Source organism: Acinonyx jubatus, chromosome X, assembly GCF_027475565.1.
Source record: "Acinonyx jubatus isolate Ajub_Pintada_27869175 chromosome X, VMU_Ajub_asm_v1.0, whole genome shotgun sequence".
Lineage (NCBI taxonomy): Eukaryota > Metazoa > Chordata > Mammalia > Carnivora > Felidae > Acinonyx > Acinonyx jubatus.
The window spans coordinates 21,576,151-21,603,791 of record NC_069389.1 but is presented as its reverse complement, the minus strand read 5'-3'; the positions used below and the strand labels follow the sequence as shown (position 1 = coordinate 21,603,791).

Below are 27,641 nucleotides of genomic sequence, written 5' to 3'. Positions count from 1 at the left end.
AAAGACAGACAACATAGTAAGTTCTCAACATCCCACCTCAGAGTAATACCGCCCTTATTAGACATTCCCTGGAGATGCTGTGCCTAAGATAATGAGATTGTGCCGTGTGTCCAACTGCCCGTAAGGAAGAACACCGGCTACCTTCCATTTCTGCCCATGAAGGAGGTTTTCCTCCGGGATACTGATGATACCAAAGTAACTCAACAGCAGCTTTGCATTCCTGGGTTTTGTCCTTCAACACCGAGAAACCATCTGTCTGGCTGGCCCCCGCTCACCAGCCCCACAGCCTCCCATGGCCCACCAGGCAGCTTAAATTAACAGCCTGGCCCACCAAGGAACGTGTAGTTTCCTAAAGCCCCAAACTGCCTTTCCTTGGGGAATGTGTGTCTTACTGCTCTTAGCTAGACACCCTCCCCATCCCACCTCTCCCAACCCCTCCCTGCCTCTTAACCTCTTTATTCCTTCTTAGTGGTCCTTTAGGTCTTAGAGGGTCTTTCACCATCCTCCATATGCAATTACTGTTCCTGGACTGTCGCATTCTAAGGACAGGAGTGTTGTATTTATATCCCAGCTTCCCCATTTCTAGCACTGTGACTTTCAAAGAGCAGATGCTTAATTAGTATTTGGAAAATAAATGAGCCAGCAAGCATGAATTCTAGTGTTTCAACTTTTTATTTCTCCTACATTCTTTAATAAGCAAATCCAAGCACGCCATCTTGTATTCTTACAGAACAAGAGACTAAAATGTATACGGAAAACCAAGAACAAATGGCTTTCACTTCTATCCTCTCCATTTTTTGATCCTAGTAATTTTACTGCTAAAGTGTTTTGCATTTCCAAGGAAATGCTTGTGACAATACCATCTTTTACCGTTCTTTTTTGGTAAGCGTGAAAGGTTTCCCCATGTGTTTTACTAAATAATAAAACTCCTTCCCTGAAGCCTATTAAACCGCAACAAATATGCAACCAAAATCATTAATTTAGATTTGAAAATAATGTAAACTTTCTATTAAAGAAATAACACTTGAAATAAAAAGAAAAAAAAGAGTGAAAGAAAGAGGAAAAGAAAGAGAGAAAAAATATAAAGGACTCTTAAGTTTACCATATAGAACAAGAACACCAAGATGATATTCACTGTGTTCCTTCCAGACCTACCCTGGCCACTGCCATCCACTATTTAGAACGTTGACTGCTTTTTTCCACAAAGAAAACGAACTGCTTCAAACTTCAACATATGAAATACAACCTAAAAAAAAAGAAGGTGACATTCCAAGTTACCAATACACAACAGGAACACAGATGATACACACCTCTCCGGCCCCACCCTGCCCCTCCACTGTTAGAATGGTGACATACCTTTTGGACCAGCCTGAGGCTTCACTTTGAGTGGGATGAGCTGGAGGCCATGGCCCTGGCACGTGCACTGGCCATGGCAGTGATACGAGCCCTGGCTGCCGCTCGGGCTCGGGCTCGCTCTTCCTCATCTCTCAAAGCCTCTTCATACCAGGCTGGGAAAGCACTGGGGACGGTATCGTGAACTTTGGCTAGAAACTCCAGGACTCTCATCTTGCTGGTCTCGGCGTGGGCTCTGGGGCCCCACAGGAACTCATAGCGCGGAGGGTCGCTGTTGGGCACCTGCCGGTACTCCAGGTACTTGAGCTGCACCAAATCTTCAGTGATGATCTTCTTTGGCTCCCCATAGATGAAGTGCTTCTGATCCGAATATATGCCCATCAGATTCAGGACTTTCCAGACCTCCTCCTCCCGGGCGCAGTTGCCTTTCATGAAGATTACCCCCAGCACGATCATCAGGATGCCGGTCTTGGGCGTGTTCTCTTCTTCATGCATCGTGCCATCGACGCTGAGGTCTAGTTTGCTGAGGAGGGCATAGCAGTGCCGGATGGGATCCACTTCCTTCACATCAATACCAAAGGCCAGCTCCATGTGCTCAGAGGCTCTCTTGAGGATCTCATTGAAATGATACTTGTACTTTTTGATGACATACTTTAGCATGTCTGCCCTCGTAACTGGCTCTTTCTTTTGATACTTCTGCAGCAGGAACTGTACCAACAACACTACCTTCTTGTTTAATGGATCTCTGCGTGAGAACTCAGTGCCCTTAGAGGATTGTTGGCTTCCCTCATCTTGGCTTTTGGCACCTTCATCTGAATTGGTGCATGAAACAGTTGCACCAGCACTGGCGGGAGAGGAGCTCCCCTTGGCTGCCTGAGGACTGCTGGATGTCGCAGCGGCAGACAAATTCTGAGCTCTATCCCCAGAGAGAGGGCAGGCAGGGGAGGGGGACTCTCCTGCTGCTATGGCTGCTGTGCCTGCTAGTGCTTCTGCAGTAGCCTCAGGGCCCTCCAGACCCTGGGTCTCACCACGGGCCTGGCGGCGTCTCTCACGGGCACGGAGCTTACTCTTCTGACCTCTAGGCATGGTGACAGCAGGTGGGAGTGCAAGCAGTCCGGCTAATGAAGAGGTCACCCTAGAATATGGAGGAAGAGATGGAGTGCATTGGTAGGGATATTCTACCTGCTCTCCGAGGTAAGCTGCCTCCGCTTACTGTTTTGTGGGTACTGTTTTAGGAACCGACAAAACACGGGCGGGCAGGACTCTGGATCTCCACTCTTCCTCGGGGGCTTGTAACCTCAGTTCTAATTCAGAATACTAAACTTTGCTCCTGACTGGTCCTTTGAAACCTCCCTCTGCGGCCCCTTCAAGGATAGTCCTCCCATCCCAACCGTTCCCAACGTGAAAGTAAGAGGGCATTAGTCCTAACAGCTTGTGCCACGAGTTGGTGGCAGTGGGGGTGGGGCATACCAGAGGAGAACGGGGCCCTCTCCGGGGCACCTAGGGTCTGAAAGGAGTGCAACCCTTCAGTTCCAACAAGTTACTCACCTCAACACCTGCCAGATCGTGGGCCTCCTCCCTCGGCCACCCGTGAGACCACACCACTCAGACTAGACCTCAAGTTCCACAGCAGCGGGGTGTAGCGGAAGTCAGGGTGAGCACTTCCGGCCCCGCCCACATGGGCTCCCTAGCATAAAAGCCCGGGTAGGTTTCTGGGTTGGGGGCCTTCCCTGAGTTCTGGTGTCAAGGGAATTATGCTGAACTCAGACCTGGGTCTTTCCTGACTTCTGACAGGGAGGGGCCGGGACTTCTCCCTCTGGTGAATTTAGTAAGCGCACCTCAGACCAAGCCTTTCATTTCCATCAGAAACCCCCAGGAGCAAGTAAGGCGGGAGCAGAGCCTAGCAGTTGTCACAGGGACCTTCCTAGAATGACAGCAGGAGGGGGGGGGGGTGTGGGGAGGAGGTAGAGGGTGGGTTGAAGGGGGGTGTGGAGGAGGTTGTGTGAGGGGAACCTCTTTGTTGTCCCTTCTTTTCTGGTAGGTTCTCCCCTCATTCCTCGCTGTCATACCTTGATTCCTTGTTGGTGCTTCGATACCTCTCTTCTGCTAACTGGAGCCCAGCAGAAATCTATAAGGCAGAAATCTGTAAAGCAGAAATCTGTAAATAAGAACTGACATCTGTAGGGTATTCTGTTCACCATAAATAAGCATGGTATATTGCTCTATTTGAGACTTCTTTTACCTAAGTCTGTTAATAAATTTTTTTATATTTGCTTCCATAAAGATCATGTATATATTTCCTAGTTCTTTTTTTTTTAGGTATATTTTGGATATTGCTACTCTTTTGAATGGTATATTTTCCATTACATAACCTGTTATTTATTTTGTGTGGCTAGACTTTTTTTTTTACGTTTATTTATTTGAGAAGGGGGGGGCAGGGTGAGGGAGAGTGAGAGAATCCCAAGTAGGCTCCACTCTTTCAGTGCACAGCCAAATGGGGGGCTCAAACCCACAAACTTTTGGATCATGACCTGAGCCAAAGTCAAGAGTTGGATGCTTAACTGACCAAGCCACCCAGGCACCCCGACTTCTGATTTTGCTGTAGTGATCTATATCAGCTTCCTAAAGTTCCTTATACATTTAAATATTGGACAGCCAATTTCTTTGGAGTTTTTAATTAGGATATCTGATAATCTCTTTTCATAGTCCATAACTTATTTTGGTATTGCTACATATGGCTGTATATTAGCTATGCAATAGAGTCTCGACTTGAACAGTAGAAATGGTACCACACCTCTCTGTCTTGTCCTGACCATACTGGGAATGTTTTAACATTTCATCCTTTACATATATGTGCTGTTGATTTTACAATATGGAAATTCCATTGTAATATGTTTGCTAAAAGTTACTAGCATGAACTGGGGTTGAATTTTTATCAAAGGTTTTTTACTTTCAGAACAGGATAAAATGCTTTCTCTTTTCTGTTAACATAGTGAATTCCAAGTCACAGGTTTTTTTCAATGTGATATGATCTTTGCATTCCTTGGACACAGCCTATTTCATTTAATTTGCTGCTGCATTGGATATGCTATGAATTTATTTAGAATATGTATATGAGTGAGCTTCACTCAAGTTTCCCTCCACCCCCACCCCCACCCCCCCCCCCGCCTTGGGGCATACTCATCTAGTCTTTGTATCAAGGACAGTTAGCCTGTTAAAGTGGTTGAGTAATTTCCCATCTTCTTGTATGGCTTATAAGAGCTTACCTAATATGGTGATTAGCTTTTCCTTCATCATTTGGTGTAATGACCTTTCAACCTGGCTGGTCATGGTACATTTTGAGAGCAAAATTTGCCCTGAAAATGTATCAGGACTACAATTTCAGGTTGTATTGTTCAGTTAAAGTTTTATATTTCTTTATGGACCTATTTAGTGATTTATATTTTGCTAAAAATTGTTTCATTTTACTTGGGTTTTCAAATGTAAAGAAATGATATTTATAATAGAAATTGCCAATCACATGCAACATTACAAGGGATAAAATAACTCAATATACTTGACAGTCAGCATCAATAATGTTCAATAGTTATAATGAGAAGCTTGTTCAGATTAAGATTTATTGATTTGTCTCTGTTGGCAAAATCACTCCTGAAGTGACAATGTGTTAATTCCATTAGGAGGCACGTAACATCTGTTGTTTCCTTTGTAGTGTTGTTGGCAGTCACTGAGGATGGTCAGTGTCATCCATTAATCCATTAGGGACTGCTGATTTGTAATTCTTGAATTCCGTCATTTCTTCTGAGATTAGCTGAAAGATATCTAAAGGTAGAACCTTCTGTTATCTTCCATTTTGTTTTCTTGAGGCAAGCCTTTATAATTGGCCCATTTTACTGCCTAGCGAGACAGATATATGGATAAAGAAAGCTAGATCTCTTTAATTCCAGTAAACTCTTTAGCTCAGAATTGTAATTTTTTGTCATTTTAAATAACAAAAAAATCTTGTTTGAGAACTCCATCAGTTAATAACTGGCTGAATAATCGGTTAATAATTATTAATGAGTAGCACTGGAATAATCCATGTTCAGGCCCTAGTCTTTGTCACATGACATAATACTTGTGCCTACAGATAGTTCTAATTTTAGAAAACAGAAAATTTTACTGTAATTTATTCAAAGCTAGTTTTCTTTGCAGGAATATACTTTCTGTGTTCTTTCTATGTAGCTAATCTGTCAGTATGCCAGTTTACTTTTTTTTTTCTTTTTAACAACTAATAATTCATTAAAAAGGTTGATTTAATCATCTGCAATGGTGACTTCAACCTCAACTCCTGGCTGAATGCTGGTGGAAGTAATCTGTTTAACAATCTCAGAAGGACTGTGCAAATCAATGAGTCACTTGTAGATCCTCATCTGAAAAGGATCCCAAGTCTTGGAACCTTCACCGCAAGGAATTTTTCTTGTATGAGTCTCAGAGTTTTCTTAGGCATCCAAACTGGTCCTTTTCACCATGAGATTCTTTTCCTTTGTGCCTCTGATCAAGTCAGCACATACCCTTCTCCAAAGATTTTACCAGGTTGGCTGCTTAGACTAATTCTAATTTGGTCTACCCCAGAGCTTAAATTGTGAGCTCAGGGTAAATGCCTCACTTGCCTTAACCTAGCCCCAGTGCTGGTAAGTCTTCAGTGTTTAAAACTGATCCTGGCCTCACACATAAGAGCATTAATATTTAATTATACTTTGCCTCATTTTATTTATTTATTTATTTATTTATTTATTTATTTATTTAATTTTATTTTTTCTTTTCTTTTTTTAATTCACATTAGATAACATACAGTCTAGTCTTGGCTTCAGGAATAGAATCCAGTGATTCATCACTTACATACAACACCCAGTGCTCATCACAACGAGTGCCCTCCTCAATTCCCATCACCCATATTCTGCACCCCCATCAACCCTCAGTTTGGTTTCTGTATTTAAGAGTCTCTTATGGTTTACCTCCGTTTTTATTTATTTTTTCTTCCCTTCCCCGATGATCATCTGTTAAGTTTCTCAAATTCCACATTTGAATGAAACCATGTGATATCTGTGTTTCTCTGACTGACTTATTTAGGTTAGCACAGTACCCTCCAGTTCCATCCACATTGTTGCAAATGGCAAGATTTCATTCTTTCATTGCTGAGTAGTATTCCATTGTATGTGTGGTATACACACAAACACATACACACACCACATCTTCATACATATAGATGTATATACCCATATATACATCTATATGTATGAAGATGTGGTGTATTTGTGTGTATACCCATATATACATCTATATGTATGAAGATGTGGTATGTGTGTATATCACATCTTCTTAATCCATTCATCAGTTGATGGACTCTTTCCATTATTTGACTATGGTTGATAGAGCTGCTATAAACATTGGGATGCATGTGCCCCTTCGAATCAGCACTCCTGTATCCTTTGGAAAAATTCCTAGTAGTGCAATTGCTGGGTCGTAGGGTAATTCTATTTTTAATTTTTTGAGGAACCTACATACTGTTTTCCAGAGGGCTGTACAAGTTTGCATTCCCACCAACAGTGCAAGATGGTTCCCCTTTCTCCACATCCTCACCAACATCTGTTGTTGCTTGAGTTCTTAATTTTTAGCTACTCAAACTGGTGTGAGGTGGTATCTCACTGTGGTTTTGATTTGTATTTCCCTGATGGTGAGCAATGTTGAGCATCTTTTCATGTGTCTGTTTGCCATCTGGATGTCTTCTTTAGAAAAGTGTTCATGTCTTCTGTCCATTTCTACACTGGATTATTTGTTTTTCAGGTGCAGAGGTTGGGAAGTTCTTTATACATCGTGGACACTAACCCTTTATCTGATATTTCTTTTGCAAATACTTTCTCCCATTCCGTTGGTTGCCTTTTAGTTTTGTTGACTGTTTCCTTTGCTGTGCAGAAGCTTTTTATCTTGGGGAGGTCCCAATAGTTCATGTTTGCTTTTATTTCCCTTGCCTTCAGAGACATGTCCAGTAAGAAGTTGCCACGGCCAAGGTCAAAGAGGTTGCTACTTGCTTTCTCCTCTAGGATTTTGATAGTTTCTTGTCTCACATTTAGGTCTTTCATACATTTTTAATTTCTTTCTGTGTATGGTGTAGGAAAGTGGTCCAGTTTCATTCTTTTTCATGTGGCTGTCCAGTTCTCCCAGCACCATTTGCTAAAGAGACTGTCTTCTCCATTGGATACTCTTTCCTGCTGTGTTGAAGATTAGTTGGCCATAAATTTGTGGGGCCATTTCTGGGTTCTCTGTTCTATTACATTGATCTAGGGTCTGGTTTTGTGCCAATACCATACTGCCTCAATGACTACAGCTTTGTAATACAGGCTAAAGTCTGGGATTGTGATGCCTCCAGCTTTGGTTTTCTTTTTCAACATTACTTTGGCTATTCGTGCTCTTTTATGGTTCCACGCAAATTTTAGGATTGTTTGTTCTATCTCTGTGAAGAATGCTGATGCTATTTTGATTGGGATTCCACTGAATGTGTCGATTTTTGGGGGTAGTATCGACATTTTAACAATATTTGTTCTTCCAATCCATGAGCATGCAATGTTTTTCCATTCCTTTGTGTCTTCTTCAATTTCTTTCATAAGCTTTCTATAGTTTTCAGCATACAGATCTTTTACCTCTTTGGTTAGGTTTATTACTAGGTATCTTATGGTTTTTGATGCAGTTGTAAATGGGATCACTTCTCTGTTATCTCTTTCTGTTGCTTCCTTATTGGTGTATAGAAATGCAACTGATTTCTGTACATTGATTTTATATCCTCTGACTTTGCTGAATTCCTGTATCAGCTCTAGCAGTTTTTTGGTGGAGTCTTCCAGATCTTCCATGTAGAGTATGATGTCATCTGTGAACAGTGAAGTTTGACTTATTCTTTTGGATTTTGGATGCCTTTTATTTCACTTTGTTTTCTGACTGCTGAGGCTAGGACTTCCAACACCATGTTAAACAACAGTGGTGAGAGTAGACATCCCTGTTGTGTTCTTGATCTCATGGGGAAAGCTCTCAGTTTTTCCCCACTGAGGATGATGTTAGCTGTGGGCTTTTCATATATGGCTTTTATGATGTTAAGGTATGTTCTGTCTAGCCTTTCTTGAGGATTTTTATTTAGAAATGATGCTGTATTTTGTCAAATGCTTTTTCTGCATCTATGGACAGGATCATATGGTTCTTATCCTTTCTTCTATTAATGTGATGTATCACACTGATTGACTTTTGAATACTAAACCATCCCTGCAGCCTAGGAATGAATTCCACTTGATCATGGCGAATAATTCTTTTAATGTACTGTTGAATTCCATTTGCTAGTATCTTGTTGAGAATTTTTTCATCCATGTTCATCATGGATTTTGGCCTGTAATTCCCCATTTTAGTGCCATCTTTGTCTGGTTTTGAAATCAAGGTACTGCTGGCTTCATGGAATGAGTCTGGAAGCTTTCCTTCTGTTTCTATTTTTTGCAACAGTTTGAGAAGAATAGGTGTTAACTCTGCTTTAAATATATGGTAGAATTCCCCTGGGAAGCCACCTGGCCCAGGACTCTTATTTATTGGGAGATTTTTGATAATGAATTCAATTTTTTGCTGGTTATGTGTCTGTTCAAATTTTGTATTTCTTCCCGCTTGAGTTTTGGTAGTGTGTGAGTGTATAGTAATTTTTCCATTTCTTCCAGGTTGTCCAGTTTGTTGGCATGTAGTTTTTCATAGTATTCTCTAATAATTGTTTGTATTTCTTTGGTGTTGGTTGTGATCTCTCCTCTTTAATTTGTGACTTTATGTATTTGGATCCTCTCTCTTTTCTTTTTGAGAAGTCTGGCTAGGGGTTCATCAATTTTGCTTATTTAAAAAAACAGCTCTTAGATTCACTGATCTGTTCTACTGGTTTTCTGGATTCTATATTGTTTATTTCTGCTCTAATCTTGTTTATTTATCTTCTTCTGCTGGCTTTGGGCTTTCTTTGCTACTGCCTTTCTAGCTCCTTTAGGTGTAAAGTTAGATTGTATATTTGAGACCTTTCTTGCTTGACATAGGGACGAATTGCAATGTATTCTCCTCTTTGGCCTGCCTTTGCTGCATCCCAAAGGATTTGGACTGTCATGTTTTCATTTTTCTTTGCTTCCATATATTTTTAAATTTTTTCTTTAATTTCCTGGTTGAACCATTCATTCTTTAATAGGATGTTCTTTAAACTCATGTATTTGGGGGCTTTCCAAATTTCTTCTTGTGGTTGATTTCAAGTTTCTTAGTGTTGTCATCTGAAAATATGCATGGTATAATCTGAATCTTTTTATACTTGTTGATGGTTGTTTTGTAACCCATTATGTGATCCATTTTGGAGAATGTTCCATGTGTAGTCGAGAAGAATGTGTATTCTGCTGCTTTAGTATGAAAAGTTCTGATTATATCTGTTAAGTCCACCTGGTCCAAAATATCATTTAGAGCTGTTGTTTTCTTATGGATTTTCTGCCTGGGTGATCTGCCCATGCTGTAAGTGGAATATTAAAGTCCCCTACAATCATGGTATTATTATCTATACATTTGTTTATGTTTGTGATTAATTGATTTATACATTTGGGTGCTTTCACTTTGGAGGCATAAACATTTACAATTGTTAGCTCTTCTTTTTATTTATTATTTTTTTAACCTTCTAAAAAAATGTTTATTTACTTTTGAGAGGGAGACAGAGTAGAGCAGGAGAGGGGCAGAGAGACAGGACAACATAGAATTTGAAGCAGGCTCCAGGCTCAGAACTATCAGCACAGAGCCCTACATGGGGCTCATACCCAACAGCCCCATGTTGGGGGGGGGGGCTGTCAGATCATGACCTGAGCTAAACTTGGACACTTACCCAACTGAGCCACTCAGGTGCCCCTACAATTGTTAGCTCTTCTTGATAGATAGACCCCTTAATTATTATATAATGCCCTTCTTCATCTTGTTACAGTCTTTGTTTTAAAATCTAGTTTGTCTGATGTAAGTATACCTACTCTGGCTTTCTTTTGCCATCCAGTAACATGATGGATGGTTCTCCACCCCCTTTCAGTCTGCAGATGTCCTTGGGTCTAAAATGAGTCTCTTGTAGTCAGAATACAGATGGATCTTGTTTGTTTATCCATTCTGGTACCCTATGTCTTTTGATTGGGGCATTTAGTCTGTTTACATTCAGAGTGATTATTGAAAGATTTGGATTTATTACCATCGTGTTATATGTAGGTTTCACATTTGTGGTGATGTCTCTGGTCCTTTGTAGTCTTTACTGCTTTCCACTCACAAAGCCCCCCTTAGAATCTCCTTCAGGGCTGGTTTAGTGGTCATAAACTCCTTTAGTTTTTGTTTGTCTGGAAAAGCCTTTATCTCTCCTTCTATTCTAAATGACAGCCTTGGTGGATAAAATATTCTTGGTTGCCTATTTTTCCTATTTAGCATATTGAATATTTCCTGCCACTCCCTTCTGGCCTGCCAAGTTTCAGTGGACAGGTATGCTACTACCCTTATGTGTCTACCCTTGTAGGTTAAGACCCGTTTGTCCCTAGCTACTTTCAGAATTCTCTCTTCACCTTTGTATTTTGCCAGTTTCACTATGATATGTCATGGTGTTGACCTATTTTTGCTGATTTTGAAGGGAGTTCTCCGTGCCTCTGGGACTTGGATGCCCGTTTCCTTCCCCACATGAGGGTAGTTCTCAGTTATAATTTGTTCAAATAAACCTTCTGACCTTTTCTCCTGTTCTTCTGGAACTCCTATGATATGGATATTGTTTCATTTTATGCAGTCACTTAGCTAATTCTCTTATGATCTAGTAATTTCCTTTCCTTCTTTTTATCAGTTTCATCATTTTCCATAATTTTATCTTCTGTTTCACCTATTCTCTCTTCTGCATCTTCCATCCTTGCTGTCACTGTATCTAGTTTATTTTGCATCTCATTTATAGCATTTCTTAATTTATTGTGACTATTTCTTGGGTCTTTGATCTCCATAGCAATAGATTCTCTGCTGTCTTGTATGTTTTCAAGCCCAGGTATTAGTTTTATGACTGTTGTTCTATCTTGTTCAGATATATTGTTTTATCTGTTTTGAACAATTCTTTGGCTGTCACTTCTTCTTGAATTTTCTTTTGAGGATTCTTCTATTTTGTTATTTTGGCTAGGTTTCTCTTACATGTTTTAATAGCTTTTATATGTCCTGCACCTGCCAGTACTACTATATTAAAAAGGGGTCATAGACTCTCCAAGGCCTGGCACTTCAGAAAGTGTTTTTGGAGTAGGTTGTGTGTACTCTGTTGTGTTTTGGCCACTCTATTCCACTGGTCGTTCCTCTGCAGAGCTCCTCCTTGCTTGTAGTGGTGGAGCATTTGGACTTTCAACCAGGTGTGCTTTGATTTGTTCGGTGAACCAACCATCGATCCCACCAAGCTTTCTCCCTCCACCTGTGGAGATCCTTCTGCCACTCTGAAGATTGATTTCCTGGGTGTTCCAAGTGATCTGACCTCAATACATTTGTGTTTGAGGGACCAGGGAAATCTGATCCCCCTATTTCTCTGCCATCTTAACTCCTCACCTACTTCGCCTTTAAATTCTAGGCATTATTCCATAGTCTGCCTTTGTGATCTTGAGCTATAAAATTACTCTATATGAGATTATGTTAAAAGAAATATACAGTGGAGAAGGATATTCTTTTTACTGAGTTGGTGGAATGATGAAATAAAAGTATATATAAGAAAATACTTCCTAAGTTTTACAACTGACTAGTTGTTTAGAAATATTTATTGGATTTAAACTTTGAGAAAGTCTTAAAAATCAGTATTGATCCGTCCTTTGAGATATGCAGTACCTTAGTTTTTCATTGCTGCATAACGAACTATGTCAAAGTCGGTGGCTTAAAATAACGCCCATCTATTAGGTCACAGATCTATGGGTCAATAGTGTAGGTGCAGCTCATTTGTGTTCTCTGCTCAGATCCTCACTCTCAAAGTGTCTTGGCTGGGCTGCATTCTTATCAGGAGATCTCTTGGGAAGGATCCATTTTCAAGATTCAGGTTGTTGGCAGAACCACGTTAATCTGTCACTATAGGCTGGGGTCTCTGTTTCTTTGCCTGCTGTCAGGGACCACTCTTAGCTCCTAGAAGTCGACTGCATTCCTTGCCCATGGGTCTTGGGTATCTCTCCATTTTCAAAGCCATCAGTAGAGAATCTCCCTTATGTAGAATCCCTAGCACTTGAACCCCTTTCCCCAGGAAGAAGGAATCTTGCTCCTTTTGAGGGCTCACCTAATTAGGTTTGGTCCACCAAGAATAATCTTCCTTTCTTAAAGTCAACTGTGCCATGTAACATAACTTAATCATGGGAGTGACATCCAATCATATTCAAAGGAAATTATATAGGAGTGTGAACTATTGGGGGTAATCATAAAATTCTGCCTGTCACACCCAGAACAATTAATGATTATAGAATTTCTGGCCATAACAGTAGCTGGAACTCCCAAGTTGCATATACTGTACTAAATTTAGAACAAAAGGTTTTCAAGTCTCTAATGCTATAGTTTGTTTGTTTTGTTTTGTTTTGTTTGTTTTTACTTTCTTTGGAACAATGGTGCCTGATGGCTGTTAGCATCCATCAGGCAACTGCTTAAATGGGATATGTGGCACAATAGCCAAAATTGAGGCTTCTAATTCCCAAAGTGAAAGGCTGCATTCAGACACTGAACTTAAGCTGTCTGTTGTTTCATCATTAATGTCTTCATGTGTTATCAACTCAGCAGCTACCCTCTTTCTGCTTGTCATTTATTTAACAAATACATGTAAGGCTAAGCACCATGCCAATAATGGAGTATGCAGTAATGAATAAGCCCTCCTGTATGTCTTCAGTGCACTAAGTGCAAATCCACAAGGTTTACAACTTATTCATTCTTCACTCCATCACAGTAACTTTAAATGTAAGAAGCAATAAATTACCCTTCCATCCTACTATTCAAAGGTATAGCAGCGGTCATATAACAAAATGAGGAGTGATGCATGGAAAACTAACTGGAACAGGGACACCTGGGCTTTGATGACAGTTCACCTTCATCATGTCTCTCAACATGACCATACCCTTGTCTGTTAAGGCTTCAGAATCTATTCTGAGAGGTTGGTGGACTAGCCTGTTTTAAGTATTTACTGTCAGTCTCTGGTGCTTACTACAAAGGGAAAATGATTTTATTTATTTATGGATTTATATGTATTTTTATTTATATGTTTATGTATTCACTTATTCATGAGGGAATGTGAGTGGGGGAGGGGCAGAGAGGGAAAGAGAGACTCTTAATCAGGCTCCATACCCAGTGCAGAGCCCGACTAGAAGCTCAATTTCATAACCATGATATGACCTGAGCCCAAATTAAGAGTTGGACACTTAACTGAATGAGCCACCCCATTGCCCCAGGGAAAAGAAATTTACAATTTACAGAAAGTACACAAGTACTATAGAAGGAATTTCAAAGTGAAATGCCATTAATTCACGTGGAAAGGAGTAATTTACCAAAGAAATAACATCATCATCACCATCATCATCATCATCATCATCATCATCATCATCATCATTATCACCATCAAAGTTCTAACCAGGTAGTTGCTAAAATGTTCCTTGGCTGATAATGGGAAAATTATAGGGATTTAAGGGGAAAAAAAAAAGGATGCCTACCAAAGATGTAAGTTCAGCTCATTTAAACACTACGAGCCTGTATATTTTATCTTTAGAAGAAGGATTATTGGAAATATCTTTTTGAAATTAAGGAAAACAAGAATCCCTGCCAAGCAAAGATAAAAGTTTGGTTATTTGGTTATTCTGGTTGTATGTCAAAAGAGTGTATTTTTACCTGCAAAGAAAATACTGTCTGAAAGTTCTGAATGGATACCAGGGTATCTGGAGCATTTAAAATCTGATGGGTTAAGAGGTTGGGGTTTGTTTTTCATTTGTTTTCTTTGTATTTTCACTCTTAGCGGCATGTTGGAACTAAGGCTCTCAGTGCATGCACATACACTCAGGGGTCAGGGAAGAAGAGATGGAAAAACAAATGACCAACTACCACAAGACAAATGAGATGTGTCCTAAGAAAGAAGTGGTTGTGACTGGAAAAATGTAAATAGCTTAGTTTCCCAGACTGCTTTTTAGATCTAAGGTGTCACTGAGTTATGGGATGGGGTACACAGGTGTCCCCACCCATTCTCTAAAGCATCTGTCTACTATTGAGTCACAGAGATATGAGGGGAAAGTGTAGGGAAGCAAGACAAATATTTTTAAATGAAAGTAATCAGAACTACTTATTTACTGAGGAACCTCGACATGCAAGGAAGTGTGCTCTGTGCATCATCGTACATAGCCTGTGGTGTTGGTTTTAGTAATAAGATTATACAGGCGAAGACAGGGAAGCTTGCAAGATAAAAAAAAAACAAAAAACAAAAAACAAAAAACAAAAAAACCTTTCATTTGTGTATTTAGTTCCTGTTTACTATAGTGAGGAACTTGACCAAAGTCATAAAAAGAGCAAAGGTTTAGAATGAATGAGAGACAGAGAGGGTTGTCAAAAGAGTTGCTTTTCTGGTCAGAAGAGGCAAAGACTCCTTGATAGTGGATAAGCTACCTTCTTCAGTTTCGTGTGCTGTATGTAATCAACCTTATCCAAAACTTTTCTCTTTTTACCTTTTATTTTGTTTTCTCTTTGTAACATTCAAAATTCTGATAATCAAAATGAGGGTTAAAAAAGTGGTCTCAACTCTAAAGTAGGCTTACAGTCGTTATAAGAAAACAATTAATATGATATTTATTATAAGGGCATTTTTCATGACAGGACTACCTTGAGCATGCAGTTGAAAAGACCCTTAGGAAATATGCTTTTAGCTTAGCTCTCTTATTTAGGAGAAACTATGTTGTTTTTAACAGATAGGTAATTAGTTGCTTTTTTACTCAAATCAGAAGTGGAATCTCAAAGTCAGATTTATGCATTCTTATAGCAAATGAAGATGATCTGATTCTATGCACTTTGAATACCAACCAGACTTCATATATTTCATCCCCACTTTAATAATTTCTGAATATAAAATATCACAATCCTTAATTCAACAGTTATTTATTGTAAAGAATTAGGCTATGGGTTGTGCTGGGAGCTGAAAATGATGAACAAAATATGGGCAGACTTTGCCTTCATGAAGCTTATCATTTAGTGGCAGAGACAAGTATAAATCCAGTAGAGAGAGAGAGAGAGAGAGAGAGAGAGAGAGAGAGAGAGAGAAAGACATTACAAACTGTTCAAGGTTATGAAGGTAAAGGACAGGGAGATAAAAATAGTAAGATATTATTTGATTCAATAAGTTTGGGAAGCCTGTCCTGAAGAATTAGTATTTTGTCTAGGAAAAGGATAAATGTGAGTTAGAATAACAAAAGTGGAGTAAGTTTTGAAGACTGTTCCATAAGGGACCTGCCTGTTCAAGGGTCTGATTGAAGAATAAGCTTGCTGCACTCGTAACAGACTGGAAGAAGACCACTTTGGTTTGAGTGTGGAAATCAAAGGCAAGAGTAGTAAGGAGTCTAGGTTTTTTGTCAGGTGACAATAAAACCGTTGAAGGTATTAAAGCGGGGGCATGACCTGATCAGATATGCTTTTTCTAAAGATCTATGTGGCTGCAATGTAGAAAACAGATTAACAGAAACAAGACAAAAACAAAACAAACCAAATAAACAAAAACATGTAGGAAGGGGCACCTGGGTGGCTCACTCACTTAAGCCTCTGACTCTTGACTTCGGCTCAGGTCATGATCTCATGGTTCATGAGTTCGAGCCCCATTGTCAGACACCTGCTGACAGCCTGGAGGCTGCTTGGGATTCACTCTCATTCATATTCTCTCTCTCTCCCTCCCTCCCTCCCGCCCTCCCGCCCTCCCTCCCTCTCAAATAAACTTTAAATAAACATGTAGGAGAAAGAATTCTGGATACTTGTACAGTATTGCAAGACTGTGACACTGGAGATGGAGAACCGTGCCTAGATGAGAAGGCCACATATGAACAGAATTTGCAGGACTTACGTGCCAGTTTGCAGATGGATGGTATAGGAGAAAATGGTGTCAAAAATGCCTGCTTCTATCCCTGGCATGTGCACGTGCGTGCACACTTGCGTCACCTGCTGAGATTGGGGATTCTACCAGTGTACAATTCACCAAAACTTGGAATAAGAATGTATGTAATTTCAAAGTATGAATTTGAGTTCAATTTTAAAAAGGTTCTGTTTGAAGCACCTTTGGTAAATATTCAAGGCAAGATATCAGGTAAGCAGAAATATGTGAAGTTGAATGTTAGAGGAGAGGTCTGGCCTTGAGATGCACATCTGAAGTCACGAGCAGGTATTTGAAAATGGAAGCAATGAACATGAATGAGAAGGAAAAGAGTACAGGGTGAGATAAGAAATATGAAGGCAAGCCAGCATTTAAAGAATGGGTAGAGAAGTTTACCCATTAGAGAAGACTTAGAGTATCTAGAAAAGAATTTAAGCACCCATAATTCTATTTAATATACATAAAAATTGTTACCATTTTGGTACCGGAGCTTACCCTTCCTATGAATACCCAATAAACATTTTTACTCTTAATTAGCAGGGATAGTAAGTTCTCATTTGGTGGTAATGAATACATTAATTCACTCAGAATATTGTAAAACTACAAGCATAATAAAGTAATGAATAAATACATTCTGTGAAGAGTTTAACTTATATACCCAGTACCTCTAGTTAAGGTATCTAGAGAACTGGGTGAAATTAAGTTCTATGGTGTATGTGCTTCAGAAAAACCTCACTGTCACATTTGAAAAACAGCACAAAGCAGATGTTCTGTTAATGGTAGCATTGTGTTGCTGCGTGAAGGACAGCACATTTAATGCACATTACAGTGGCAAAGTAGAACAACTCAATACTGGCTTCTCCTATATTGAGCCATTCGTGTTCCGATTAAAATGAGTATCAACTGGTTTGTTCTAATTTGATTTCAACTTGAACAGCTTTTAAAAATGTCAGTGTCCATAAGCATAATGTATTTTTTAAATGCACCTAAAATTCATTCAAAAGAAAATGGCTATGTGCATTGTACTTACATGTAAATGCAAAATTGATGGCAAAGCATAATGTGATTAATGTGTAATATTTGGTATTTGCATTAGGGAGGTCCTTTTCTATTTTCAGTGGTACATGGTTTATGGGCACTGTTGCAATCCTATTATGTATAATGTAAGAGACCAGGCTCAGCATTAGGATGAGTATGATATTTAAAAATTTATTTTCAGGCAGCCTGGGTGGCTCAGTCGACTGAACATCTGACTCTTGATTTCGGTTCAGGTCGTGATTCCAGGGTTGTGGAATCGAGACCTGCATCAGGTTCTGTGCGCATGCATTCTCTCTGTGTCTCTCTCCCTCTCCCTCCCTCCCTCCCTCCCTCCCTCCCTTCCTCTCTCTCTCTCTCTCTCTCTCTCTCTCTCTCTCTCTCTCTCTGTGTCTCCCTCTGCCATTCTCTCCCATTCACACTCTCTCTCCAAAATTAAAATAAAGTAAAATAAAATAAAAATAAAAATGTATTTTGTCTGAACAAATCAACAAGCTTTCAAGTGATTAACTTCTTCACTGCTTATGAGAGTCATGCCTTTCCAATACTTAGGAAAATCTCTCCAGACTTATTTCTGGTTCTATTGCACATACATTTAATGTTGTGGTAACTAGGGAGGCATGTGTACACTTGTCATTTGAAGAAAATTAGTCATTAAAAGGACATTGGGCTTTTAAATCAAGATAAGTATTTCCTATTAAACTTTAGTTTTAATCTAGGTCTTTCAATGTGAGTTTTATGTTAGCAACTGGAGAGTTTTTTGAAACTCCATTTTCATGATTTGACCTTTTTAAAAGTGTAGACAAATTTAAAGAGTAAGAGAGCTCTGAGGGATGCCTGGGTGGCTCAGTTGGTTAGGCACCTGACTTTGACTCTGGCTCAGGTCATGATCTCACAGTTTGTGAGTTTGAGTCCTGCACTGGGCTCTCTGCTGTCGGTACAGAACCCACTTTGGATCTTGTCTCCCTCTCTGTCTCTCCCTCACTCATGCTTTTTTCCTCTCTCTCTCTCAAAACTAAACAAACATTAAAAAATGAAAAAAAGAAAGCTCTGAAATATTCATAGCAGTGAGGTATAGGATATATAGGTAACTAAATATATACAGAGAAGCATATAATACAGAAATTACATTTAAAAATTTCAATAACAGTTTCAGCCAACAATTCCTTTTTATACATCTACTAAGCCAAATCATTTACTATTTGAATGAAACGTTTTTCTTTCCTTTCTTTTTTTGGTTATTCGACTGATGACTGGATAAAGAACCCAAAGACAAACACCAAGAAAAGTCACTTGGGAATGACCAAGCTATAGTTGAATCAGACACATCAACTTCAAACAAAGACATCATGGAGAAATAAGAAAGAACAAAACCAAATAAAACAAAACAACATACATATCTCATGAAGCAAAACTGTAGTGTGAACATATCAGTCATAAGAGCAATCTATTCATTGACAAGATCTATTTTGAGCCATTTGGAGTTTATTGTGTAGCAATAAACTCACACACAAGTAAATCCGTAATAGCGATGCTAGAATTTTAGAAAAAAGTTTTTCCATACAAAACTGTTTCCTTGCTTTTGTAAAAAAGAAATGCATTTTTATTTAGTGGGAGATGCTGGACAAGAGATACATTATTGTGTGAAAGGCAAGTTTGTTTTTATAAGAAGAAAACTTGATATGGCTGAAAACTGGCTCTAAATAAATAGAAAGAAATGGCTTACACTACTTAAGCGTTTTCACACACTTCATGAGATCATGTCAGTGCTGAGGAGTATGAGTATACATTTTTCTTTTCCCCATCTAACAGATGAGAAAGGAAAACGAGGCACAGTGAAGCTAAGTGATTTGAAGCTGATAGAATATACATTTTACAGAGCACAGTGGTAAAAATTTGAGTATTTTACCATTCTTTTCTCCTATTTCCAAGAACCAAATTGCCCTAAATTAGAAACCTAGGTTAGAATTTTCTTCTTGGTGACGCTTTAGTTAAAATGCTGTAAAAAGAGAAATTCATTAAAAAGATGTAGAGGGGCACCTAGGTGGCTCAGTCAGTTAAGCGTCTGACTAGATGTCAGCTCAGGTCATGATCTCACAGTTTGTGAGTTCGAGCCCTGCATCAGGCTCTGTGCTGACAGTGCAGAGCCTGCTTGGGATTCACTCTCCCTCTCTGCCCCTCCCTCACTTTCTCTCAAAATAAACAAATATTAATTTTTTTTAAAAGAGGTAGAGAAATGCAGTAAGCAGTAATAGTAGTAAGACTTCTGAAAATAGCCAAGTCAGCAGGAAAGAGGTTAGACGCCAAATGAAAACAACATGAGATGAAGGTAAGGAGGAGAACGTGTCAGAAAGTTCCTAGATAGATCTTTTTTTCTGGCTTATTGAACTCTTGACCACTCCTTGTGCACATCTGGTTAGGAATCTATATGATCCTCACATGTGCCTAGTAATGCATAATAGTCATTAAAAAGTATTTGGTGAATGTCAGTATGAACATATTGTTGATTATAGAAGATAACTGAAATTTATGTGTGTTTTAAAATAAACAGTAATTTTGCATAAATAATTTTTGTAGAGAATGTTATTCTCAACTAATTTCATATTGTTTGGTGTCTCCGTTTAACAATTCTAGCAATGAATCTAATGTACTTTGCTTGGGTAGGTACTGAACCAGAGTTTGCCCTGGAAGAGCTTAAAAATGCCTGTGTATTTCTTTGAATAGTGGGTTGAATCGGGTTCCTATTGTCACAGTTGTGTTGTATAAAAGGAAAAAAACTCAAATTCAATGCATATAGCAAGAATTTATTTCTCTCTCATGCTTCTTCAGGTTGGCTGATGTTTTGTGATCTTGGCTGACTTTGGGCTCAGCTCCAAGCTGAAGCTGGGAACCAAGTCGGCTACATGTGTCTCTCCATCCTCTTTGAACTAGGGGCTATCGGTGACCTCTTCTCATGGCAGTGGTACAGGAGGAAGAGAATGAGCTCGAGCCCAGAGTCACGTAAGCCACATTTCAAGTCTCAGTTTATGTCATGCCGCTAACATCCCATTGGCAGAGGCAAGTTACATGGCCAAAGTCAACATGAGTGGATCATGGATATATACTCTTCCCATCTAGGTAGGGGGCAGGGGAGGTGGGAGGTGAATATTTATTTGCTCGGCAGGATTCTAATCTACCATCCATGCCTTAATCAAAATGCAATGTGCCTTTGAGATTTTATTATGGATTCCCGAGGACACAAACTGTTTTCTATTTGTCACACCAAGAAAATGGTAAAGTAGCTAGAAGTGTTTTAACATCAGCAGTTCTTTAAGACTTTTTTTTTTGTTCATAAACAACACAAAAACTTGTGTGTATGTGTATACCATAGGCCTTTGTCATCAAAGCTCTCACATATATACAGAGGTTTTGCTTATAGTCTTAGTTTTTCTGAAATTCTTTATCAACATTTATAAAAGGTGGGGAGGACTCTCTAGATGCTGGAATTTCATATTAACATTTAGAAATAAGAAAACATAAACTGTAATCCACTGCCTTAGTGTGATACTGAAAATTATTGTATTTTTAATTAGGGATTTGTCAGGGAGATGCAAAAATAGAATTCAAACTGCAGATTTGTTGACTGGGCTTAATAAAAACTTGGGATTTTTGAGTAAGCTGAAGATTGACAATTTTCTTATCAGGACTGTCATTACTAAGAAGCAAACATTTGGTAATCCCACCTCTGTGATGGAGGCTGAGCCATCATGATGCCTTCTGTGAGGATAAAATGAAATGTGATTTACTACTTTATATTTTCAAAACCATTGGAAGCCCTAAGACCTCCCTCACTATCACAGCCTTTAATGACTTACTTAATTGGACTACTGGCTTCTATTTTCTCTCTTTAAGTTTCAAAATATCAAAGTTTCTAGAAATCATCTGATGTTTTTTATCAAACTGTTTCTACATAAAGTAATTACTCTAATTCATAGGCAAAGGAATTCTAAAACCACATACAGAAAAAGAGAGAGAGAGAGAGAGAGAGAGAGAAAGAAACAGAGAGAGAATTCTGTCATTCCTCAAGCTGAATATACTGTTATCATACTTCATTGTTTTTGTAAAGAGAGAAAAAATAACTGTTGTTTTTTGTCATAAACATTACTTTTGGCAGTTGAGTCACTTTATTCTGCATAATTAAAATGATGCTTGTGACAGTAAAATTATTACTCTTGGCTGAGTGACCGCAAGAGAACTGAGCGGGCCACTAGAGACACCTCTGGGTTGACACGTGGGGAGAAGGCATCTATCTGTCAGTGGCCCTCCTCTGAATAGTTAATGAAGAGCTTCCAGGTAACATTCTTTGGAACATCTGTCTCAGGAATCCCAAAACTTCTTGATCTTTCTCTCTTCCTCATAATAATAGATAAAATAATAAAATGATAAATAATGAAGTAATATATTCTTCACATCCATACCAAGTTAACCCTCAATAATTATTTGTTGAATGATGGACATTTTATCTATGAATATTTTATGCACGTATCTACTTACTAACATGCACATACAAATAAACATATTAAAAATTAAATTAATTCTAATCAGAATTATATGATTTCATAGCTAACAGTATACTGAAGTCAGGACTGGCTAAGTAATTTGCCAGCCTCAGTGAAGAATAAAAATGCAGGGTCCCTCATTCGAATATTACTAAGGATGTCAAGAGGGTAAGAGAAGGGTGTTAAAACAAGCATGAAGCCTTCTACGCGTGGGCACCTGCTCAACTGCACAGGTACTGTGCCCATGAAGCTGGTCCTGACCCAAGGATGGGCTACTTGTGTAGAATGTTCTTTCATAACAAAAATAAGAAATTATTGTCTTTGGGAAGATTAACAGAATGAATGTCTTTTAGCATATGTATATGCATACATATGTAAGAAATTAGACAAGAGTATACATGTCATATGTTAATATCATATATTGTATTTCAATAAGGGAAGTCTACTTTATATAATTATATTACTATTATATATTTGAGTTATGTAACCAAAGCACTTGATAGGAGGTCTGTAATATATTGTCCTACATCTTTCCTCTCTGGGGCTTATCCCATTCATATGTTGAAATGGGGTGAAGATCACCAATCTTCACCTCTTTCAAGATCAGCCTAAAATTCTGAATGTGTGGTTTATCCTTAATTCTCTAAGATTTCTTCCCACTTAAGAGGCTCCTGACAAAAGAAGGCCAGAGCGTCTCACAGTTGAGTGCCTCAGAAAAGCATCACAATCTCCTTCTAGTCTTTCAATTTGCTTTCTGAATAGAAAGGATTTTAGGAAGAAGTATGCTAGAAAGCTATTCTCCAACACTCACCGAATAATAAAAATAATAACGACAACAACAGACATTCTTCAGCACCTGATATATGCAAATCTCTTCATGTAAATCTCTAATCCCCATAACTATCCAAGGTAATAATATTATCCCAATTTCATAGATGTAGAACACATTGCTCAAGTGGGCTTTCATTATATTGCATTACCTAATTGAGAAGAGGTAGAACCATGATTCCATTCTAGATCTGTTCAACTCTAAATTCCCACATTGCCCTAGATTTGCTTGTACCACATTGCCAGAAGATGTGCTTGAGGTCACCAGAGCTACTATGGGGACAGAAGGAAGGCCAGTCTGGGACTCTAAGTAACCCACTTAGAGACACAGTGTTTGGTCTCCAAAGGTGACCACCATCAATTCTTTCCCTTTTTGAATGCACATCATGAGGAGATGGAGTCAGTTTCCTCTCTTCTTGAATCTGAGCCAGCTTGGTGATTACTTTGACCAACAGGATATATATAGCAGATTGGACACTGTGTGAGTCCTGGGCCTAACTTTGAAGAAGCATCTTCTGCTTTCTCTGGAAAGGAAGCCAGCCTTCATGATGGAAGGGAAGATTATGCCATACAACTGGAGGATGAAAAAAGAGGGGCCATGTAGAAGAGCACTGAGGTACCAGACACGTGAGTGAAGTTTTCTATCTCCTAGACTAGCTCAGCCACCAGCCAAATGCAGCTGAGTGTAACTACCGCCATTGTTACGTAGAGCAGGTAATCTGCCCAGCCAAGCCCTGCCTCAATTCGTGACCTAGAGAATTCTAAGAAACAATACATTGCTCTTGTTTTAAGCAAGTAAGTGATTTATTTCATAGCAGAAGATAGAGAAACACAGGGAAACTTGGGACTATCCTGTTTTGGTAAAGCTGGCAATTTCAACAGGTACAAAGCCCCGGCTGTCTTGAATACAGGCATATTTGGGCAAAAATGTGTTCCAAGACTCCATGGGAGACCCGCTATAGTTGCCTAGGTCTCCTTTGGGAGAAAACCTATCTGCAGAAGTTTTTTTTTTTTAATGTTTATTTTTGAGAGAGAGACTGCAAGTACACTCAGGGGAGGGGGAGGGGCAGAAAGAGGGAGGGGACAAAGGATCCCAAGCTGGCTGTGTGTAGAAAGGCTGATGCGGGGCTTGAACCTATAAACCATGAGATCATGACCTGAGCCAAAGTCGGACACTTAACCAAGTGAGCCACCCCGGTGCCCCTCTGCAGAAGTTTTTGTGTGACTTTACCTTTCCATCAAAGCAAGCCAGGAGTACTCTTAATTGTCTCATGAATGAAATACTGAAGGAAGAATACCTTGCCTGCCTTATGGCTGAATCCACCACTGCTGTCTCCTTCCCAAGATGTCAGAGTCATGATACCTCTGGTATTCTGCTCTCTTAGTCATAGTTTCTGCTCTTGGGAGAAGAAAACAGTAATTTAAGATAATTTGTATAAAAAAAATAAACTTTGCTTGGACGATACTTCTGAAATTCAGGCCTCTTCATGGCCTTTTCAAATTTCTAAGTTTACTTGCTTGTCAGGCCTCTTTGATCATACACTAGCATCTACGACAGAGCACTTGGGGATGAGTCCTCGGTAATTTTAATATGGCCCCAAACTTTGACATAAAAGGCACAATAAAATCATCTTGAAAACTTTTTTAATATCAATTTCATTTAATGGGAAATTATGTGATCAAAGCAAGTACGTGTGATTAAAATTCCACTCTTTTTAGTAGAATACAATCAGTTTTTCCTCTTGTATCAAGTTGCCAACTTCATTCAGAAGATAAAAGTGGAAGCTTCAGGTTTCTTCTTTTTAAAATTTTTTTAACATTTATTTATTTTTGAGAGAGACGGAGTTCAAGTGGGGGAGGGGCAGAGAGACAGGGAGATCAGAGCTCCCTGAGAGCTGTCAGCACAGAGCCGGACGATGTGGGGCTTGAACTCAGAAACCGTGTGATCGTGACCTGAGCCGATGTCAGACACTTAACTGACTGAGCCACCCAGGTGCCCTTGAAGCTTCAGGTTTCTAAGTCATGGTTCTAAAAATCTGACAGCTAAGTAAAAGGTTGCTCTTTTTTTTTTCCCTCACTAAATACGCTCTCTAATGCTAGAAAGTGTTTAAAAGGCATTTTAAAGAGCCTTTCCTCTCCTGTATTTTAGTTGATAACCAAGATTTTCATTTAGTATCTTAAAGGGAAAAAACCCTAAACTTCTTTGAAAGAAAGGCTATTTTTCTTCTGCAACACATCACATTCAGTCATTCAAATAATAGTTGCCCTTTAACTGAAATAGATATTATTTGGCATTAATATAACAATAGTTCTTGTTTTTCTCATTTAGTATCTTTATGTGATGCTAACGCATAAAGAATGGTTTGAAGGTCATGTCTTCCAAGGTTTTCCATTTACCAAAGTTTTTCTCTGGCTTTAAATGCTTGTATAATAGAATAATTTTAATTACTGTTCCTAACAGTTCTGTCCAAACGAGCCATATTAGTTATGTCACACGGAACAAGATCAAAAGAAATTACAGCAGAACACTCTCAGTAAAAATAAACAAACAAACGACAAGAGCAGCAAGCCTTAGCAAATTCAGTGAAAAGACTACTACCTCCTCTGGCATTTGGATTCTAACAGTCATAGCTCCCCTTTTGCATAGTACACCCAAAACAAAGAGCTCTCTTTTCTATGTAAGGCCTTAAATATAACCACTCCTATGAAATTTCCTACTTCCCAACATAATCTCTCAGCTCCACATATTCCTGCCTCCTCACTCTGGAGGCACAACACGCTGACTCCCGCCTCTGTGCCTGTTCTCGAGTTGTTTCCTCTGCATGCCTCTCCGCTAAGTCAATGTCAACTTATTTGGTGGTTTCAGGTCAAGCCTTACATTCCCTGTAGGCTTGCCTGCCCACTGCATCTTCCACTAGAGTCTAGTTATAGTTCATTTACTTCACCATCCGGTCATCGAGTACACAGTGAGCTGTCCAAGCTGCCAGGCATTCTGCACAGTGCTGAAGATCTAGAAATGGAAGACACTCTTCCACTTCTCAGGTTGCTTATAATCTCTCCATGGGGAACAGCAAGTAAACCAAAGGAAGAATGGGTGCGGAGAGTGCTCTCTGATGGAGTTTTTTTTTTTTTTTCTTACAGAGGGCTAGAGCAGTACATATTAGAAATACCTAACTCATGGAAAAGGAGGGGAGCAGAGCTAACACTTGGGAGACCCTTTGCGATTGTGAGAATTGAAAAGTTAGGCAAGCAGAGAAGCTAGGTGAGGTCATTTTGGGAAGAGGGAACAACCCGAACAAAAATGCTATTTTCTCCATCTCAGGGTCTGCCTGCATTTTAACTCAGGGATATAATATTTTTCCCTGGACCAGATACAGATAACCTGCCTATACTAGTCCTTTCACCAGTTTTTTTAATCTGCTCTTCCATCTTCTAAACCATGTAAAAGTTAAACGTAAGCAGGAAGTACTTCAGAAATCAAAAGGGACAACCGTAGGTAAGGGAAAGCCAGGTAACAGGAAAAAAAAACCACCCCACAAACTACAAGTACTGTGATAGATGTGACGGGACTAAAGTCTTCTAGATGAATAAAAAGCCAAGCTCAGAATATTTTTAATTTAATGAGACAAACTGAAACAACATAATGTAATTAAGGAAAAGTTTTAAGTTTAATGGTTTCAGTTCAGTAGATCCCTTCTTTAAATAAACGCTGAAATCCAATAATGGGCCCAGAGGAGCCTGAAAATCATCCTTTTAAAAATTGTTTTTGAGTACTTCAAGCGTGTCTGCTCTAGTGGTCAAGGCAAAGGCAGATTCTTGGGGCCCAGTACTTAATAAATTTGGGAGCCCTCTTGAAAAAAATAATATAAATTTGCCAATATAAGTAAGTACCTGTGAAGCTACAGGTCAATGGCATCATGGTCAGTCCACCCACACTTGAGATGCAATACCTTTATACACCTTATATGCCAAAGGGAACCACAGAATTTTAACAAGCAAACACGTAAGTGGGATATATACACAAAGGACAATATAAAGGCAAGTATGAATACTGTAAGAACAATGGCAGGGGGTGGCAAAATTGGATCAGAGAAAGCCTCCTCCTGTAAGGATCTGTCATCTTGGCCAAGACCTGAGAACAAGAGGTGGGTAAAAACATTCCAGGCAAAGAGAAAGCATGTATGTACACATCCTGAAGCCAGAAGGGGCATACGGTATTTAAGAAATAGAACCACCGGTGTGGTTCCCATTGTGTTTAAAAAATGAAATCAGGGGCGCCTGGGTGGCTCAGTCAGTTAAGTGTCTGACTTCAGCTCAGGTCATGATCTCACAGTTTGTGAGTTCGAGCCCCGCATCAGGCTCTGTGCTGACAGCTCAGAGCCTGGAGCCTGCTTTGGATTCTGGGTCTCCCTCTCTTGTCTCTTCCCTGTTTGCACTCTGCTCTGTCTCTGTCTCTCTCAAAAATAAATAGACACTAAAATAAAATAAAATAAATAAAATAAAATAAAATAAAATAAAATAAAATAAAATAAAAATAAAATCAGTCAGTGAAGCTTTCTAGATAGGAGATGTGAGAACTTGTCCTCTTCATCACTTCTTGAGGTTTGTGAAGACTGTTCTGGGTGGCACACTTAGCATGACCTTTGACTAAACATAGCTACTACCTGATTTAATTATGACTAACATTTAAATATAGAAGTTTGAGGGGCACTTGGGTGGCTCACTTGGTTAAGCGTCTGACTTGGGCTCAGGTC

General features: G+C 39.2%; 1 protein-coding gene across 5 annotated transcripts in view; it reads right to left on the bottom strand.

Moving 5' to 3' along the window:
• Positions 1-656: 656 nt before the first annotated feature.
• LOC106986809 (melanoma-associated antigen B18-like) overlaps positions 657-27,641 on the bottom strand; it is a 140,675-nt gene continuing 113,690 nt past the window's right edge. For 3 of the 5 annotated variants that reach the window (XM_053202201.1, XM_027054611.2, XM_053202203.1), the window contains 3 exons: positions 3,423-3,496; positions 1,357-2,488; positions 657-1,246 (listed from right to left, as the gene is read on the bottom strand). In XM_053202201.1, the coding sequence (XP_053058176.1) occupies positions 1,378-2,439 (1,062 nt within the window). In that variant the 5' untranslated portion in view covers positions 2,440-2,488; positions 3,423-3,496 and the 3' untranslated portion in view covers positions 657-1,246; positions 1,357-1,377. Of the gene's footprint in view, positions 1,247-1,356; positions 2,489-2,901; positions 3,222-3,422; positions 3,497-24,185; positions 24,282-27,641 lie in introns of those variants that run through there. The other 2 variants (XM_053202202.1, XM_053202204.1) reach the window with 2 other exon arrangements.